Raw genomic sequence first — 21,975 nt, forward strand, 5'->3', positions numbered from 1 at the left:
TACATAACTATTTTTTCTTCTTTTCATTTCAGATGCCATCTGGAGAACCGACTTGGACTTTATGGTTGCTAACAGGGATCGTCTTGTAGTTCTTAGCTTCATGACTTCAACAAATAACCACAACAACATATCAACTCTTCCAACGCCATTACCGATGGTGACATCACCACCCACCTCACCAAGAACTTCAAGCATTCTGACTACTTTGGCACCAATAACTGAATATCCAACGGTTATGGAAACGTTTACAACCTTCCCTCCACCATCGACAATCTCGTCAACTGTTAAAGAAACAGTTTTAGCGAAGACAACAAATACGAAATACATATCTCCAACGAATGCTCCAAAAAGACAAAGCGCCAGGAACAAGGGACCAAGAACATCGACCACAGTTTTGACTTCTAGTTCGAGCGCAACAACGGGACCTTTCTCCGAAGTTGACCGAAACTCATCCAAGTTTCAGCCAAAAAGCCTGCCATTCAGTATGGAAAATAGCCTTAGAGATATCCTTGGGTCTGAACCGTGGGATCCATCAGGTAACATTTTATTACAGCACCTGATTATTTTATTATATCTATCGTCGTCGCCCTATTGCCAGTCATTCAATAGTCCTCTCTCCATCTCTAAGGTGGTTTCCTGAAGGCTATTCCTTTTTTTAGCCAATATATTATTTATTTCGTATGTTATTAAAATAGCTGTTAGCTCTTTACCCAGAATAGTAGGATCTATCTTTAATGTGTAATATTTCTAAACCATTTCTTGTAATTTGCAGAGTCACAAAGCCGTTGGAGAGGGGTGTCTTTGGAGTTCCTGAACTACGCTATCGCGCTTTTGGTCTACGCAGTTCGTTATCCGGCAGTATTTTGGAGCACCAACAAGTGTTTCGGCCTGATATTTTCCTTTCAACTTCTGGTCAATGGAGTTCAGAGCCTAATGTCATTTGCTGGAATGTCCGTCTTGTACAAAGTCCAAGTATATGGCGTTGATAGAGCACTTCCTCTTCTTCGCCATAGAGCTGGGGTCAATTTATTTGGAGGAGAATCCCCATTTCTTCTCAACCCCCATGTTACTCTGGCATTATTTGTACTATCGGGACTGCTGGTGCTATCTTCCAGTTTGGTGCTTTATCTCTATGGATACGGAAGGTAATTATTTTTCTTTGACCCTTAAATTTTCAGCATCATATTTGACAATCTAAAATTCGAATTCAAGTCTTTCAAATTTCGAAACCATGGATTGAAATAACTTTCTATTTTCTTGTACAGGTTCAACGCCTTCCTAAACACTGAGCGAGAGAAGCGTGTCATCATGGTGAGAGAAGGCAGAGCTGCAAGTGGTTGGGGTTACTTCACTCACTGTGCCGCCTTGTGCGTCCTCTTAGCCATAGCTGTCTGCTGCGCCCCCCTCCTCCACGACTACACTGTGGTCTACAGAGGCAGTCTGGACTCGTCAGTTCTTGTCTGCGTCGTGTCCACCATCCTTCATCTTTTCCTCTGGGTCCTCGTATGGCTCTTTCTGACTGTCAAGCAAAAGTGGATCTTCAAACTTCGTGTGACAATCGGCAAAGCGGCTGTCAGATCAGCAAGATCTATTAAACTGGTCACAGACGTTGACCTGATTGGAAATTGCAGAGACGATGATTTAACAGCACAACCTCTGCTGGTGGTAGGAAATGGAAGGACTTACACCATCTCAGAGAATTCCCCAAAGAAAGCAATTATGACAGTTATACAGAAGTCCTCAATGGAAAAGAAGTCCAAAGCCTCTGGTAGTATTGGCAGTGATGATGGGGATGGTGAAGAACAGATTTACTGGCTGAGACCAAAGACAGTTTCCTTGAACCCTTCTGACTCCACCGACAAACTGGCGTGGTTCAACAAGAAACTGACAGCCACCAATCCTTCTGGCAAACCCGGCCAGAAGGTCACCTTCAATGATGTTCCTTGTACGTCCAACTCACGGTAACTTTTCACACTCATACTGGCTGTCGTGTAACATGTGACTTTTCTGTCTCTGTCTTGTGCCTGCCATGTTGTGACGTGTGTCTTTGTAGTTAGTCACTGTACTATAAAGACAATCAAATCAATGTTGTAATAATTCCATCTCACATTCTTAACCGTTTTGCATCTATGTACATATTTATTCTAATTTCAGCATAATTTTTTCATACTCGCAATTCTTACACTGTTTTTGTGTGTTTTATTTATTTTATTATTTTATTGTCTTTATAATTAATCTTCTGGTTTTCAAGAATGATTTCAGCTTTTTCTTTTGATCAATACCCAAATAACTACTCCAATAATGCCAAATTCTCCAATGAAAACACCTTTTTAAACATTGGCATTCAATATTTCTTGATTTAAGTATTTTTATGATTTTGCACTTTGTGTTCTTGTTGCATGATTATTTTCACCGTCTTTTACAAATTGATTAGCGCTTTTAATAATTTTTGCTTTATCTACGTTATTTAGTCTGTGTTATGTCTGTTTTGATTTTTTTAAAGTCTCGTGTAAAACTGTATTGAACTTTGTCCTACGAGAAACATTTATGATAATTTGTACTAAAATTCATTTTTGATAATGATTGTTCGCATTAAAACTGAACTCTTTTAGAAAGTACAAAGCAGAAATTTGCTTCCTAAAGCTGCAAAAACTATTGAACTATGAGTTTTGAATTTTCTCTTTTTTTATCATCGCATCATCATTTCCATAGTCAATGGATTTATTTTACGAGTTAACTTAAAATTATTCATAAAGTGCTAATTCATAGATGGCGCTAATTTAATTATTTTAGGAAAAAACAAATTTGTGAGTTATCCTTTAAAAATGAAGATGAATATTTGGTTTGCACCTTTGCATAAGCTAAACGAATATAAATAATTAATTTTGACCATATAAATACTAATTTCTTTCAAGAAAGGCATGCAAATTCCGAACTGTTTTTTCACCAACACAATATTGTATTTGTGTGCTTTTCTTAGAAGAATTAAGTTTTTGAAGTGAAACTTCTTTAGGCGCGTAATGGATTTTCGGGGACGGAGTAAAACCGAGTCAGGATCGACACGAAAATGCGGGTACCCCCACCACCGCTCACCGTTCACTGTCCCTCTCTCACCATATGCGCTTGTTGAGGTGGGGGAGCCGCTCACGAACGTTCTCTCTCTTCTCTTCTTTCCTCTCTCTCAGACACCAGCGAACTGCGCCACGCCAAGCATCAGCTGCTTGGTTAGTATACTGCGTCGTGAGTGTAATACGAGTGAAATACGTAATTGATTGTGGTTCATACGGTTTGGTACAGAATTTCAGTGTTAAAAATGAGTAGTGACGAGATAGAGGTGATGAACACATCAGTGGCACAAGAGGAAATATCCTATCAAATCCATGCTTCGTCGTTGAATTATTTAACCTCTAATTTTCAAACTAACCTAAGAGAGAAAATAGAGATGATGAAATGAAAATAGAGAGAGAGGAATACTAGAAGTTTCACTTCTGTCTTGCGTAGGCTTGACACACCCACTTTTTTTTATCGAAGGAAGCAAACACTTTGTGATGTGACATTATATATCAAATGAAAAATACACTTTGTAAAACACCACTTTTATTTTGAATTAATATTAACAGCCAACCAGGTTTCGCTTAGCTCAAGCTTCATCAGGGCTTATTATATCAAGTTGATATAATAAGCCCTGATGAAGCTTGAGCTAAGCGAAACCTGGTTGGCTGTTAATATTAATTCAAAATAAAAGTGGTGTTTTACAAAGTGTATTTTTCATTTGATATAATTAAGTTTTTATATCGTCAAAACTATTTATTTATAATCATACACTGTACGAACAGTAACTATTCATTTAAATATGTTAAAGCATAACTTGCAAAAAGTGGTTTTCATAAAATAATTAAATTAGTGCTATCTATGAATAATCAGTTTATGAATAATTTTGTGTTTACCCTTAAATATCCATTAATCTGTTAAAGTATAGGATAATTATTGCTCCGCATTTTTCAATTTATTGTACAATAAGAAAAAAAAATGTTGAAACTCGGGCAGTTTTGAAACATAACCTTTTCCACCAACAAAAATGTTTTTTATAAATAAAATAAATATCAAACAATCATAGAAATGTTGAGTCATATCATGAATACTATAAACATCCAGTTTTCAACAAGTAAACATTGCATTACTGTAGGTACGGTTGTTTAGAATGTTTAGTGCTATTATAGCGAGTAGCGCCATCTCTGTTGTCAATCTCTAACCAACTAACATAGCACTGTCTTGTCTCTGGTTAGCAATAAGGAGCGTGGAGCCTCGCTACGTATCGGCGAGGGAGATGACGGGGACTACGCCACCCTGAGGGAGCTGCCCCTGCACCTTGGGGGAGGGGGTAGCGGAGGGATTGGGGGTGGCGACCCGGGGGACGACACCTCCGAGGAGGGGAAGGTAAGAAACTTCGCTAAAATCATTACAAATATTTTAAAATACTTCTTGTTAATTAATAACTCTAACATTGTATTGAAAAAATTACGTACCTTTTTACTGGTGAAGCCGTCTAAATACAGTTATGATTCTTAATAATGGAATTCACAATGGTAGAGAAAACACACTAACTCTGGGTTTCGTTAGAAGAAATTGACACTTGGGAGTAATCCCAGCATTTCTCTGTTTTGTAATGCATACAAAAGTGTGACGTGTGTAAAACTAAAATTTCCACGAGATGTATCTATTTGAGATAGGTATCACTCAACACCATACATACACTGGATTGCCTATATTCTAATAAACATTGCTATTGAGGCCGTTCTGCTAAAATTTTTAACAAACTAAATATTTTGAATGTTACTTCCCACCTATATTACTGCCATCTATGGGAACCTATGAAAATTAAAATATCTATGTTAGCTTCTGATTTTCATAAATTCAAGTATTATTTTAGTAATGGTCTCTTTATTGAACGATTTGAAATGTTTTATTATTAGTAATATTAGAAGGATAATTTAGTAGGGATTAGTTTCAAAAAAATTTCTAGACATTATTTCTTTTCAAAATTGGTAGATTCTTGTAGTACATTTAACATCTATTAGCTTTTTCCTTATAAATTGATTCCACACATGGATTGTAGACACACATTAATTTACTTTTCAGTCATAGATTTTAATTCTTACATGTTATTGATTACTAACACTTTGTGGACATGGTTAATTTTCTGGTACCTATTTCTTCTTCCGCACAGTGTGATAAAAAAAACTTTTCTACTCACGTTTCTTATTGTACCTCATGCATTGTCTACTAACATTTTACAAACTACTTAGGTACACGCAAATCATTTTAAAGAGATTCTTGCTTGTGTAGTGGTGAACTGTATCAAAGGACTATTGCGGGGTGAGAGGATACTGCGGACCTGTGTTTCAATCTAGTTGGAACCTTACAGTCTGTATATTATCAGTGTGCTAAAATACCATCTAAAGCGCGCTCTTTAAAATGATTTGTCTGTCCATTGTTTCTATAAAAACATTAACTGTAAAATTACCAAAAGCGTGGATTTATAAATAGAAACCGCATTTTGAATACTCGACTTAAAAATATTAACAATATACAATATACAAGTCAATGTAAATTCAAGTATATCTTTCAATTTAAAAAATTAAATATTAATTTTTTAACCATGGAAATTTTTTTAACAATTTAATACCAAAAAAAAATATTTGGACACTGTGTCACTCAGTTGATATGTCACTTAGCACTTAACAGTTGATACGCAACGTTGATATTATGTAATTTCTTGGGTCAAGTTTTGTGTCCTCTTTCACAACTACGGCACGTAACTCAACATTTTATAAATTGTGTTGGATCCAACCAAATTATTGAAACTTTTTATTTTTCACTAGCTGTACCCCGCCACACGTTAATGAGGCTCAGTCTTTCTGTGCAGATAGAGAATCAATACCGTGTGTTGCTATTACGTCCAACAGACGGAGCTGTTTTTCAAAAAACACAGTTATTATTATCACAGGTGACATCTATATAATATAGGCATATAAATACACACGCATATTCAAATGCAACATTGTATCAAAATTTAAAAGCAATCATTGAAGATCTTTCGGAGATTTAAGATATTGAACAAACGAACATTTACATTTTTATTTATTTATATAGATAATATAGATTCAAGGACAATTGAAAGTTTCATTATTCTTGTACTTAATCGTATTTTGCGAAGCTGCAGTAATGCAATGCGAAGCGGGAATATAGATAGTCTCAATAATCCGGTTGGCGGATGGTTCCGGTGTTCATATTCCAGTAAGTGCATTATTGAGAATTCTTGTTCTACATCTTAAAATATTCGCTTTCACTACGACGGTTAATTCTATTAATATTCAACATGCGGTATCTATTTGATCCAACCTCTACAAACTAACAGCTTTGCTCACAACTTACTAACACCACACAACATGTGCACAGCTTTTGGCTTGCGTGCGCGATGACAGCGTTACATACGCGTGCACCAACCGCGACCTGATCCCCCCCTGTGACTACGAAGACCCCAGCCCCCTGCTGACGCCCGAGGCCCTGCCAGATCCCCCCATGGAGTGTAACTCACAAATGTCACCCGTCACCACCTCCTCCAACTGCACGGTGACGGTACATACCGAATGCCAGGTTAGCACTACTGATCCTAGATGTCACCGTGTGCTAATTTTATATATAAATTTGGATGTATGTACCTATCTCTCATCAAAATGTCAGTAAAATAGTCCAAGCAATTTCATCACAACTGTGTCTTTGACACAGAAATTTGATGGTCTTTGTGGTTGAGGGGTAAGTCTCTCGACTGGCAAGATGGATGTCGCAGGTTCGACTTAAGTAATACATATATAGTATATTTGCGGCACGTTCCAGAGTGGAAGATACTCTCAGTATCGCCCTGGTGTAAGACTACGATTCAGAATTGAAACGTTACTTGAAATGGCTTTGGCCGTGTTTGATTACCAGATCTTAATAGCCAGGTACTTCTCCACCTTCCTCTTCCCCATCTCCTTCTTCTCCCCACTACCTTTAACCTTACAACATACCTAATTGCCAATGCCGTAGTCTCACCAGGTTGGGAGCAGTAGGGACACTTGGGCACTTTCACATAAATAATAAATATAAAGAAATATAATGACTTTTATGTTATTTTAAAAAAAAGATTATGTAAGTTTATGCAGTACCTGTTGGCCTGTCGATGTAAATAAAAGCGATATGTATAAAATAATTTACAGTGATTTAATCAATAATTTTATTATTGATACAGTTTCAAACCACTAAAGGTTGTTTTGGAGAATTTGAACAATTCATCAAATTTAAACCTTCATTTTCAGGTTCTGTGAAAGTCCTATTCAAATTCTGTTATTATATCATTATAGGCTAGTAGCTTGACAGAACTGATATAAAAACAGAACTTGAAAAAATCTTTCACAGAACTTGATAATCAACGTTGAAATTTGATGAATTGTTCAAATTCTCCGAAACAACCCGTCCTTAGTGTGAGTTATTTTTAACTGAATTCTATCTTTACAAGACATTAGAAGTTTGATTCCAACAATTTTGTCCAATTTAACTAGATCTACGCCTGTATTATATGCTTTTTTTTCAGGTTAAATATTTTATCCTAATTTATTTTATGCTTAGTTACAGTTGAGAAATTTAGTTTAGTATGTACCTACTTTTTGCATGGATTTAATATTATTTTATTTGTATTGTGGCTATAGTTTGTGAATCTGAGGATTATTACCATTCTTATGTTATCACTTTCATCAATTACATGGGTACCTACGTAATACAAAAAGTTCAACGATAAGCATTACCTACCTATATAAATGACTTTTCTAGTGCACTACAGTTGAACTGTAATTATTGGGATTCCAGACTATTGACGATTATAATAGGGCTTCATAAATAATACATTCACTTATGATTGTCTACGTCACTATTGTTTCGACTTTTTTTTGTTATAATTTGACAAAAGTGATAATAATGATTAATTTTTATCTTTCACAGTCAAGTAGCGGTAATACACCACGCTGCCTGAGGAGAGCTGACTCCGGAGTGCCTGGTGAAGAACCTCACCGCTCTGGATCTGGAAGCAGCGGATCCTCTCCTCCAGACCCTCCCGGCTCCAGCACCAGCGAGTCCTCAAGCGGGGTACACTCTTCTACCAGCCTTCCCAACCAACGCCCGAGAGCCAACAGTCTAGACGACTTTGTGCTAGACCACCAGCCCAAAGACGAAAACAGATTAAAAAGCTTCTCGCTACAACGTGGCGCCATCCCTCCAACATTCCACACAAATAAAACAGACTCTTCACAGTCAGTTTATGGATTTTCAGGAATTCATTACACTACTATCATACATCCAATCAACAGCCATCTCTCTGAGAATGGCCTCCCTTCTCAGATTACAGAGAACGGTCTTGATAGTGTTATCATTCGCCGAAAAAGTATGCAGCCCAAAGCAAAAGTTATAGTCAACACTCCTCCGGTTATTAGTGAAGAACCGTTTGGCAGGTCGACTAATATGAAGATGACGACGTTTACCAATAGTAAAGAGTCGTTGAGAAATATCGTTGCATCATCCGCGACGTTACCACACTACCCCACGCAGCCCATGGATATGGTAATGCCGCATTGTTCGACAATGCCGCTAGCGTTAGAAGCACGGGGTGTTATGATGCCTCCTCCCATGGTGTCAGGATCTAGTTGTCAATCGTTTGCGAGGCCACATTGTACGTTGCCTACCCATCAAGGAGGCTTGCGTCTAGTCGGCGCTGTACAAGCGATTCGTAGACCACCGGTAAACCCGCGAGGGAATCCCTCCCATCACTCCTTCCCAGTGCATCTTATCCAACCCACCCAGTTCGGAATGCAAAATCATTTGTTGCATGACATTGAAAGAGACTCGGCCAATTTCTCAATGGCTTCCAGTGGAGATTCGGACAACAATATGTACATGAATGCCAACAGAGCATAAAGTGACTATTTTGTGATAGTTTTAAGTGTTACCAGAACAATGTAACCGGGGTGTAAATAAATAGTTGAACTGTTTAATGTAAAGGCACAGTTGATCTCATTTTTTCTAATCTTTATTTCTATTTCGTAACACATTTAATTTGTATTTATCTTAGTTCATACTAATTTTATATTGTAATTTTAAATGTGTTTTATACTACCTGTTCCTTTTTTCAGCACAATTTACCATAGAATTCATGAATTTCCATATTCTATGAATTACTTGACTTAACCACGAGGAAGAGTAACCAATAAGACGAAGTAGGATGTTCTGCTGTGATGGCAATAAATTCTTAGAAGTTATTATTTGTAGTTTAAAATGTTTCAATAAAATTTCAGTGGCACTAAGTTTCTTAATTTCTTTATATTTTAAATGCGTTAAAGAGTTCAAGAGATTTTTAAGCCATGTTTACCTAACTGAATGATCTTATTAATTTTGTAATAAATATATTTTGATCGCACCCAATGTTTAGACCATAATTTTGCCTTAAAATCAGCATCTAAGACTGCAGCAGACCAGTCAGGAAGACTAAATGAGAATCATCACATTTTGAAAGGAAACGATAAAAAAACATTAAGAAATTTGCTTTTTGGAAACACATACTGTAGTAGACATCTAACTTTTGTATAAAAATTATCAATACATAATATCATCTTAACCTTAGGACACAATTTATCATACATAACACTGCCACAAAATATTAAAATAATTCATATCGTCCTTGAAGGAGATCAAAATAACATAGAAATACAATACTGTAATCATATCTTTGTAAAATATCATTACTTTAAACAGTAGTAATAATGCTTTTGGATGTTTTTATGGTAGAATTAACAATGACAATATTAAAATGTATACATGGTGTAGTCAAATTTACATGTATAAAGTGCGCTCACATGTAGAGGTCTTTCATTACCATCACTGGACTGAATAGTGTCATCAAACATTCATTTTAATTATACAATATTCAATTTTACACAAATTAATAATCACGTAAATAATAATGAATTGTATCTCTAGCAATTTGAGTAATAATAATATTGTACTACGCATATTCTTGTAAGAAAATATTTATGCTAGAATCATGCTTTTTATACAATTAGAAAATGAAATATACCAGTTGTAAGTTATGACGTGTAAATAAATGTTTTTTTTTTCTAAAGAAGGGCTTAATTTTAACACCCATCTGTGTAAAGACTGACTAGTGTTAAATCACTTTCAATGTACTTAAACCATTTAACTTTATGGAGTTTGATGTGATCTAGGAGGTTTTGGTTTGACCCACATTTCACTCTTTAATAATTAAAAAACTTAATGAGAAATACTTTTTCGTTATGTGATGATTCCTACTGTTTGCTTGAATTAAATATTGAATTTTATATAATTTCCTTTTGATTTTTAAAGTGATACATATTATAAAATTTAGCAACCTTTGTGTATGTATTCTTGGAGTACGTGCATTAGGATTTTACAAATGAAAATTTTATAACTTGTTGCAATTTTGCTAACAAAATTTTTCATTAATTTAAAAATAAAATTCTTCAGATGTTTTAAAACATAGTAAATAAGTGTCAGTATGATAACTTTAAAAATAATTTATGGAGATATTAGGTACTTACCAGGATTTAAAACTCAATTGTCAACATGTCAAGTACAACCTGTGCAAATCGCAAGTGTGCCCCACGGTTGAATTAGTAGGTATTTTGGGGCTCCCAAAATACCTAAAAACAACCAGAAACGGGCAGTCCTTTTGATAGTTTCTCCTGTCTTAACAAACGGATTACAATCTTTAAAGCACAGGCGTCTGGTGGAAATTCTTTGGGAATTGTAAATTATTATTTTTTAATTTAGTGCATAAATGTATAACAGAGGAATACCTAAAATCTGAACCCAGAAATTATTATATAGTTATTAGAAGCAATGTGTAGTAAATACACACCACAGATAAGGAAAGGTTAAGAACTAACAATATTAAAGTGTGGTTCAATCGATGAGCCTTATAAATTGTTCAATATCTCTAATAATAAAACTCTCACTGCCAAATTTGTTATCTTTTCTAGTTCTAAAGAATGATTGCATTTATTTAAATCGTTACTACGTCAATATCATTAACAATTAGATCGTAGTTTTGTACATTTGTATATTTTGTTACATAAACTTGGTCTTGGCTTATTCGAAATGCTGCATTGTAAAATAAGCATGAATGTATTCTAAAATTTAAGATTCTAATATCATATTATCATATTTATACTAAGAATGGGAACAGAAGTAGTTTTTCTAAAGGAAATTTAAAGATTCTATCTTGAGAGCAAATGGTATTCAGTTTGTTAAGATCATGTATGTATGTATATTTATTATAAAACCGTTTATTGTTAGTTTGCCTCTGTGTAATTTTTTTGTAAACAGTGGAACTGTAGTAGAAATGTTACCGTAAATAACATGTTACACAAAACAGATTGAGTTACTGCATTTTTCAGATATAATTTGAATCGTAAACACCGGTTTCATTTTTTATAAAAGCATGTAGTGTCATTGAATTATTATGACATCTCCTGAAAAACATATCTGCTATATGTACTAGCTTTTGTATCAGACTTTGTCTGCATTTCACTTCCAGTAGTACATTAATTTTTTTTCTAACAAAATTTAACCTTAAATTGTTGAAATCCGCTTCGTGCAAAGGCTTCTTTTAAAAAACAATACTTGATTTCAATTTAAATAGCTAATGGAGACAACTATTTATGTCGGGGGTTTAAGTAAACATGCAGAGAATAGGTTTTTGGGTTGTTAGTTTAGTTTAGTTCAATAATCTATGGGTATTCCTAACCTTCAAACTTAACTATTATTGAGAAAAAATGTAACTTTAATGCATCTTTTACCATCTCCCCCGACATGAATAGTTGTTTCTTGTAGTAATTATGTTGAAAACAAGTGCAACACATAATTTTTTTGTGTATTAAGCGTGAAGCGGAATTCGATAAGTTTATCAAAATTTTTCATCGTCCAGCACGTTTACATATTTTGGATGTTCTACTCAAAATATTTCAGCGTAAGAATTTTCGATTCACTGTCATTGTGACTTCCATTTACAAAAATTTCATTAATTCCTTTGTCTTTGATACTTTTTCCAGAACAACCCAAGTAGGTACAATCTATTAATTTAACACATTTTGAAAAACATGTGTATATTTTTAGTTGTTGGTTTAAAGGAAAACTTCAAATGATAATCATCTTGGAATGGAAATGACATTTTAAGATGAAAATATTGAATTTACGTAGAAAAAATGTGTTGCCTATTTACTCATATCCCATTTGTTAGTTCTTGCGACAAAAAAACTTCGAATTTAAGTAAAAATATTTATTGTGACTTGTTTTTGATTGGGCATGCAGTGCTGCGCTTCCTCTTTCTTTAGGCACGCTGTCCGAAATGTTGGCTAAAGGGGGAGAGAGCACAACATGGCATAATAACCCAAAAATGAATCACAATAATACTTTAATCTCAAATCCTCTGTAAAATAACTATTATTGATTGTTTTCACTGATGCCCATATTTTTGGAGAAAAGTGTAGTAAAATGAGGCATTTTAAAAGAAAAAAAATAATAAATCTGGTAATTTTGCATCTTTTAAAGAAAGGTAAATTAATTATTGTGAGACTGATTTCGATTTCGAGATTTCGCAACATTTTCTTTAAATGTCTCTGTTATGTGCTTATAATATCATCACGTAGGTACATGCTTTATTTTCGGACAGCCCATGTTTTCCAATACATATTACAAAACAACACATTTCAAATAAAATTAAATCTTATATTCGTAGGTCGGTTACAAGAATTACGATTACAGAAAATTTACAATTTTTATACAAAAATACTATAATAATAAGTCTATGTCTGGAAATAGTGTTTTAAGAAACTAATATTATGTGCTCACCCAACCATTGTGTAAAATGTAACGATTGAAATATTACGAAAAATAAACAAAATTAATTATTCACGAGATTTTTTTTTATTTATTTGCATTTAAACTAATGCTCTTATAATTTTGTTATTAAAAATAATAATTTCGGTTGTGTGTCTGTAACTCCGGTTCAATGAACTCTAGAACTCTCAATTGCTCTGAATTTAAGTGTCAAAATTTATTTTTGATCAAATTTAGACAAGCGATAAAGGTGCCCTACAGAATATTTTATTATTGCCTTTTTAAAAATTGGAGTTAAAAATTGCTTTGGTTTAACATAAAATGAAAGTCAAAAAGTGAACCTTTCGATAGGAACATTAAACCAGAAGCTCAGAAAAATCATAGGGTAATTTGTGTTAATATCCACAGTGGCACTAATGTTACAATTATAAATAAAAAATATTATCCGAAGTACCAATAAACGTCAAAACGTTCCTGCCTACAAGAATTAACACCAGGAACACAGAAATTTAATTCTTTTCCCCCCTCTCTTGATTCTTCCTGTCTTTTTTGGCTCTTCTTGACTTTTCTTGCTTCTTCTGGCTTCTTCGTGCTTCTTTTTTACTCTTCTTGGCTCTCCTATTCTCTTCCTGCATCTTTTCGAGTCATCCTGCCTTCTCTTTGCCTTTCTTGGCTCTCCTAGTCTCCTCTTGCTTCTTCTTGACTCCTTCATCCCTTTCCTGCTTATTTATCCTCCTCTTGCTTCTCCCCCCCTTACTTCTCCGTGCCTTTTTTTTGCTTCGTCTTGTTTCTTCTTGCTTTTTGTTGAATATTTGAATCGTATATTAGTTAGTCATGTATAGTATTGTTACCATGTTGGGTGCAGTGCAAGTGCTTCTGTTATAAAAATAAAATTTCAAATCCGGGAAATACGGATTTAAAAAAATCAGATTTTTAATTTAACTACAATTAATTCGAAAAACTAGTATTTTTCGAACTTAGATTTATCCGGGTCGCAATCTCTAGATCTTGAAGGACTCATTCTAACATAGTTTTCGTAGTAGTATAAGCAATGAGGTTTTCCTCCAACCGTGTCTATTAATAGAATAATACAGACAGCAGATTAATCTGATAAAAATAATTCACGAATAATAATTATAATTAATAATAATATTAGAATATCTGTACCCTAGAAGCATACAGATGCAAGTCCAAAATTTGAAGAAATTAGTTTTTGATGAAGACATGAAGTAAATTATCATGTTCATTAGTGGCAGAAAGATGCAAGCCCTATCTTGAATATTTATGGTATTTTCAAAAATAAATAAGGATGCAAGAACCATTACATCATAGAAGCATAAAGATGTACATTGGACTTGCATCTTTCTACCTCTAACATTCCATGGAAGTAAACATTCGAATGTAGACTCAAGTCCATTTTGCGTCCTTCTGCCTCTAATTTCTATGTTTTCTGTGGAACTAAACAGAACAATCCCAGTGCTCTCATCATTATTTATTGCATTCCTGCATTAAATAAAAATGAAAAAGAGTATTTCCGTGTATGAATGGATGACGAGGCTCAAGAAACAGAATTTTTCTGAAGAGACTGGTGGAAACATAGGTGGTGATAATGTGTTTTACGATTTTTCGAAGAAATCATAGATAAACACCTAGTAGACAGTAGTTTGGTTTTACAAAGAAAAAGATACCCCTTCCTCTATTAAAATCATAGACAACCAATACCAACTGGTGATATCTAGGCTTGCGATCTATATACTGATTGTGTTCCAAGCCGCGCTAATTCGACATTCCAACCAAGCCGAGCTTAAAATCAACTGATATACCGGTCCTGTAAGTATGTAGCTGACAGCTCACTATATTGGAGGAGATAAATAACGCCATCATTGCTAAGTGGTACTAAACTAAATGCCAGATAAGTACAGGTAATTCATTTTAAAGAGACCCTTGCATGTGTAGTAACGTACTGGATGGATCAAAAATAATATAAATTTAATAATACTTTTGTTTTCATTGTGAAGCTGAAGAATGAAACAAAAAAACATTCTCATATTGAATCGCGATTCTAAATACCGAGTGGTTCGCAACGTTTGTTGACTTAGCAGGGGTGCCCGGGTTCATGGTGTGACGTTTTTCGAGGTCTTGATGGCGGGTGCGTCTGCCTACATAGGATAGGCCGGTTGAGGGAGACCCTTTGACCTCTTCAGCCAGACTCTCGACCCAACGCATTGCACCGCCGCGCCGTAGAAGGGACGGATTCATACATCAGTACTGGACAGTGTATAAACTGATCCCCAGATTCCTACCTATCCCCCATACCTTATTTTCCTTTCTGGAACGTTCTTTCCTTCCTTTACTTAAAAGACCCTCAACACAATGTACCTACCCCGGACTCGTGTAAACACGTGATTGTATAACCATGCATTGTATTCCGGTCCTGTGTTTTAGTTCCTTTTCCTGCGTAGATCAGCCGTCTAAAAATGTGCAGTTTAGTGGCATCTAGTGACTTAATTATCTACTTTTTCGTAGTTATATGTATGGCAACTATCGAACCATTCCAAAGCTGTCATCTGATGCGCGAAACCCCGTCGAACCTGCAAGGTGTGTGCAAAGAACAAAAAAAAAGGGGTGAGACCCGGTATATGTGCAAACATTGCAATGTGGCTCTCCATAAAGGCCAATTTTCACAAAACTACCATACAAAAATGATATATCAAAGTGTCTCAAATAAATACGAGAAGTTTCAATTGATTTAAGCCAGCATTTTCAAAATTATAACACTTCACAAAACATGAAATTTCACAAAAATGGGCCGGCACAGGTTAAGTTTTATATGTATTCGGCCGGTTCTCACAGTGTTAATGTAAAAAAAATGATAAACTCAGTATCTTTAGGGGTTCCATGACATCTCAGGACAGTGGCAATTCAACATACATTTGAAAAATGATTTAAAGTCATCAAAAGTTTTTCAAAAACCGGCCTATAAACCTAACCTAACATAACGACCATTTTTTCATTAATTTTCATGCTTTTCAAAATAGTGTTGAATTGCCACTGCTCTGAGTTTTCCGGTTACCATATTTGGGTTTCAAAAACTAGTTTAGAAAACTTTTTTAAATGGGTACTACTGGTGGACAAATACAATCAAAAGAGTCCCCTTTAAAATGATTTGCCTGTATTCTAGTATACACATATGTTGCGCTCGATAGAGAGTCGAGAGTTGGGAGGGACATAGGAATGACAAGAGTGTTAGGCATGCCTTGGAAGACGGCCAATCAAACTGTCAATCACACGTCAACTAGACTAGATGTTGTCCCGTACCAAGTCAATATCAGAGGGACGAAATGGGAAGATTAATCAAATCTTACCAAATTAATTCCATATTAAATTGTTGTGAAGATTCATTTTAATATTCTTTGTGGCTTAATTTTTTTTTAAAATAAAATATCACTGCCATATTGAAGTAATGTCAAGGGTCATCCGGGAGGCTGATCGTTTACATAAACATACTTATTATAACATCAACATGGTTCAACAAGTGTTCCACGTGATACCTACTTTCCGTTCCCGCAGAATTTGGCGTAAGGGATGGCACATATTTACCTAGTACATATGTAAAATAAATGTGCATAAGGTTCTTGTCAGGAGCGACATGTGAAAGATATATTTTTTTAAATCTCTGGAATCGTTGGTTGAAGTTTATCTGGAATCCTGCAGGTATATAGATATTATGGTGATATAAATCAAACTGAAAAGATTCTGAGCGTATTTATGTTTTATTTATATTATCCCTAGTAAATACCCCGAAGGCCAAAGATTCTAGAATTACCAATTAGCGATAGCTTGTTTAATTTACCTTCGAATGGAAAACAAATTCGTCCATTTCCTGGCAATAAGAGTTAATTGAACAAGTACAAACTTTTGTATTTTTAAATGTACCTTTTCGTAAACAACAAGGCTTTATATCTTTTAAAGAACCAAAAGTTTTTAAATCATTTTTAAGTCCTTAAAAATATATATTTTATTCAGAATTCACAACTTTGTCAAAACAAATCAGTTCATGTCATCCATTGGAATGCTGTGCGAATAGTCACTTTTAGAAAGAGAAGATGATGTGTTATTGGATGTAATTATATGTGTTGAAGGACCGTTTGATAGTGAAAAATATTGGGTTTAAAAAACCACTGCACCAAGAAGAAATAGTTACATCAGGAAAGTAGAAGGAATTTATCTCTTATTTTGTAGTACATTACTCCAGTCCATTTTAAATTTTTTTTAACAATGTCCTTCTAACTTGAATAACAGTATATTTTTATTATTGTCAGAGTCAGTTTCATTTCTTCGGGGCTCCCAAAAACGCATCAAATCTACGGACGTGACCGGTGACGTCAGTGAAGTATACAAGGGACAAGAGATACGTTTTTGGATTACAGAAAATGCAACAATATTCCCACAAGTACAGCGGTTTGTAAGTATAAATGAGAGTGGTGTATTGTGTAAATGGCGAAAAGGTTGGTGGTAGTACATCATATTAAGAAGGCAAACGTGGATACGAGTGTAAAAGTTAACAAGATTTTATTAAAAAAGGTTAATTACTAGTAGGTAAATATCTTATTTATGCAATTCCAAAAGTGTGATGAAAACTGTTGTTTATTAAAAAGCCAACCTTTTGAGAGAAAATGATTTAGGATCTTCGTGTTTCAAAGGTCGCCCTTGTTACTATTTGTATTTATCTTTAATAATCTCATTTTACCCCTCGGCCACTGATAATTAGTTTAACCTAATCTTCCTCTGCCCCCTTCTCATCGAAAATGGCTCATTTTAAATCGTTATAGAAAATTTATTCATCGAAATAAAAATAAAATAAGAATACCTCCATTAACGTATTTTTTAGAGTAAAAAACAGTGAAAATACCCTATTAACACAGTGAAAGGAAACAGGCAAAAGGAAATTGATAAAATATCTAAAAAATATGTTCACATAATCATAAGTGGGTATACTTTGTTCGCCTCAATTCTAATTGCGCGATCCATAAATAATCAAGGTATTGGTAGCAGTGCACCAAACTTTTTGATCCTCTGAACTTATTTACGACTGCCGTGATACGGGCATGAGCCTAGTTTGGTAGTCGAGAGAACACAAAGAAATTATTGTAATATGTAAAAAAATAAAATTAATTAGTTGTAAGATGATATTGTTAATTCTGAATTTTAAAATATGAGGTTTAATAAATAGGTCCTAATGGTTGAGTAATTTAAGATGCCTGTCCCGGAAAGTAATGTTTACTTGTAGCTTAAGACGATGCACCACGTCGGCATTTGAAATCGGGCCGATAACAATAACACTGCTTGTGTAGATGGCGGTAAGGTTTAAATTCCCGCTTAACACCAGCCGCCTGTTATGATTTATTCAAGAAAAAAAAACATCGCCATAAAGCCTTAGGCGCATTACACTATATTGTGCGCATAATAATTTGGGCGAGGCATGTACGTATTATATGCTGGGGTGACACATTACGTTATAATCTTCATCAGGAAAGGGGGTCAGATCAATTGGGGGACTGCCGTGGAATATCATTTCTTTGTATGGGATCTGTCACTCTGACAGATGACAACCGCTTAATTACTCTCTCTCTCTGGTTTCAATCCTAGGATTGGTTTGCAGCAATTTCGTCTAATCTCCTCTTCCATTCTTCCCTGTCTTGTGCGGCTCTTTTGACTTCTGCATATGATGAGCAGCGCACGTCCACCAGCACGTCCTCCAGGTACTCTCGGCGTGGGCGTCCCCTAGAGTTGGTCCCCTCGGTCATACCCTCTATTATGACATGCAAGAGGCCTTCTTGTCGTATAACATGGCCGATCCATCTTGCACGCCTTTCGGACAAGGTCCTGAGCAGGTGCCTTCCTCCTTCGATTCTTTGGAGGACCTCCTCATTTGTGATATGGTCTCTCCAGGAAATTCCTAACAGTCTTCTATAGGACCACATCTCAAAAGCCTCTAGTCTCCGTTTATCTCTTTCGGATAGGCACCATGTTTCGCAGCCGTACATCAAGATACTCCATACATAGGTCTTGATGAGGAGTATTCTCAGTTTTAGGTCTATATTATTCGATTCTATTATTTTCGACCTTTTATTGAATGCAAGCCTAGCCTGATGTATACGGCTGTCGACCTCACTCTTAGACTGACCGTCCCATGTTATTTTGCTTCCGAGGTAGACAAACTCCATGGTGTTCTTTAGTGGAACTCCTGCCATCTCTACTCTCATCTGATGTTGCGTTCGGCCTACAGTCAGCAGCTTTGTTTTGTCTTTATTTATCTTCATGTTGTAGTTGTTTTGAAGAATGTTTTGCATGGTTGTTAAGGCCTCTTGCAGTTCTTCTCCGCTTTCAGCAACCAAAGCAATATCGTCAGCAAACCTTATCATATCCACCTTTTGCCCGTGTATCTTTACACCTTTTCTGTGACTCATTCTCTCTCTCAAGTCATCAATCGCACTCTGTATATAAGCATTAAATAGAACAGGTGACAGAGAGCATCCCTGTCTCACCCCTTGTCTTATACTGCTTAATTACAGCGCTCCGTAAATTGTTCAGTGCCATATTTTCAAATATAGCCTGGCTAGCAGATCACGGCGCATATATATCGTCGCCACGCCCCACTTATAACACATCATCTTTTTAGGTGTGACAGGTCTATATGGGATTGTATGGCGTGCAATATGGAGTTATATAAAACGCTTTGAACTTATAGCGTAATCTGTCACCCCCTTAAAGCGTGTTTCATTTCATTTTGTGAAGTTCGTGCACAATATTGAAATCCTCATTTTCTTGAGAACTAATTTGCCACATTATATGGTAAAACCATAACCAAAATGGGAGATTTTATATGCCCGATAATTTTTTTTTATGTGCTTAAAAAAAGTCTTATCAATTACATATGATCAAACTAACTAGCTAACTAACCATCACGGCGTTTCCCCGCAGGGGTAGGCAGAAAGTACGGATCACCAAACAACTCTGTCTTGGCACACACTCCTTACCTCATTCACATTCATACATCGTATCATACATAATCTTCTATTATTCTGATTCATAACATGGCCCGATTACTTCAAAGGTTAAGGGGAAGCTAAATGCCAAATCACTATTTTCATTAATCTTTATAACGAATTGGTGTACATTATGAATACCAAAAAATATGCTTAAGATAAATTGCAGATTTTACTTTCGCTTCGCTTGAGTAGAATACAAATAAAAAAACAAATTACTCAATAAAAAATATAAATGTAAACTACTAAAAAATATTTTTTTCAATAGAAATGTATGAACGCATAAAGGAAACAACTTAAAAAATACAGTATACAGAGACAGTTTCATAATATAAACTTTTTTGCTTTCTTATAAAATTATTAACAAAATAAATAAAAACCAGATTTGTGCTTGAAATCGAACGTATCTAGACTCCGTTTGTCAAGCGATTTTAATGCCTATTACCTACAATATAAGGTATACCAAGAATATGCACATTTTGGCTTGTAGCTTCCTCTTAAAATGTGTTCTACTTGGAGTATTTAATTAAAGAACTATTTCTAAGCGATCAAATTTCCATGCCAAACACGATATTTTACATTTCTTCGTGGTGCTTCGCCTTAAATGCATTACTATTATTAAATTAATATTTGAATTACAATACGTCCCCTGATCAATACGACATTTCTAAGAACTCCACTTAGGGTGGGTTGCACAGCTGTGTTGATGCGAACATCCAACAGTAACAGTTTGTTTGTGTTTGCCATAATTTTAGCAGTAATTGAAGAGACACGAGCTTCACCAATTTGTTAATTGTGAAGGGTATGACAAATTTGTTTACTTAGTTAATTTTAACAACTTTATTATCATCCCCTATCACTTTCCATTTTGTCACTGATAAAATTTATTACAAATTATCTTATCATATTAATAATAATGAATATCTACTAATTAACTAACCGTAGCGCCGTTTCCCCGCAGGGGTAGGCAGAGAGGACAGACCGCCAAAGAACTCGGTCTTGGCTCACAGTCCTTGCCTCATTTACATTCATACATAATCTTCTATTATTCTGACTCATGACATGGCCCGACTCAATTATTTGATTCACTAAATTTAATTGTATTATTTTACTACACTTAGTTATCTGGTTCACTTGATCGTGACATGTCTTCCTCGGGCGTTTCCGAATTCTTCTACCATTCACATTTGCATCATATATTCTCCTTACACTACCTTTTTCGTTCATTCGGTCGCGTGCGGATGTTCACATTTCTCACACGATCATTCATGGTTTTACCACACACACGCCTCAGGGATCTCATTTCTACAGCATTCGGTCTACTTTCATCCTTCCTTTGCCAGTTCCTAATAAATCTACTAAATATAGTATTATGACCACCGATGCTTCAAACTTCATTTCAGTTATCATTTAACCCCATCAGTCCAATTTTTTAGATTTTGGGAACAGCTCATATGGTCTTATATAAGTCGTTTTCTCCCTCACTACCACGCTGAGAAATATGGTTTAAACGGTGCTAGAAAGAGAAAACACTATGCTTTATATTTAAATCAATTTATTAATTTAATATTTTCTTAAATCAAATCTTGAATATAACCGCAGCAAAATTAAAATGTACACCACTATGAAACAAAGGCTCCGACCACAATTTGAAATAAAAGAAGGTTTGTTTTTACTAATTATATTTATACGAAACGACAAAAAAAATTAGGTGACAAAAACTTTTGTGACGTATCTTAGTGAAAACACCTTTACTGTTACCATGTGACTAATCGTCATACATACATAATATATACTGTGTTAGAGCCTAAACAAAATGTATGCTATGTTAGAGTCTAAACAAAATATATGCTGTGTTAGAGCCTAAACAAAATATCTGCTGTGTTAGAGCCTAAACAAAATATATATTGTGTTAGAGCCTAAACAAAATATATGCTGTGTTAGAGCCTAAACAAAATATATA

General features: G+C 35.0%; 1 protein-coding gene across 2 annotated transcripts in view; it reads left to right on the forward strand.

Moving 5' to 3' along the window:
- tinc (transmembrane protein tincar) overlaps positions 1-10,470 on the forward strand; it is a 47,831-nt gene extending 37,361 nt beyond the window's left edge. The window contains exons 2-7 of one of the 2 annotated variants that reach the window (XM_089640036.1): positions 33-536; positions 773-1,145; positions 1,266-1,961; positions 4,287-4,437; positions 6,460-6,657; positions 8,038-10,470. In XM_089640036.1, the coding sequence (XP_089496162.1) occupies positions 33-536; positions 773-1,145; positions 1,266-1,961; positions 4,287-4,437; positions 6,460-6,657; positions 8,038-9,006 (2,891 nt within the window). In that variant the 3' untranslated portion in view covers positions 9,007-10,470. The remainder of the gene's footprint in view (positions 1-32; positions 537-772; positions 1,146-1,265; positions 1,962-4,286; positions 4,438-6,459; positions 6,658-8,037) is intronic. The other variant, XM_089640037.1, reaches the window with a different exon arrangement.
- The last annotated feature ends 11,505 nt before the right edge of the window (positions 10,471-21,975 follow it).

Source organism: Hesperophylax consimilis, chromosome 15 (genome assembly GCF_061612785.1).
Source record: "Hesperophylax consimilis isolate HC1 chromosome 15, BYU_Hcon_1.0, whole genome shotgun sequence".
In the NCBI taxonomy this organism is placed as follows: Eukaryota; Metazoa; Arthropoda; class Insecta; order Trichoptera; family Limnephilidae; genus Hesperophylax; species Hesperophylax consimilis.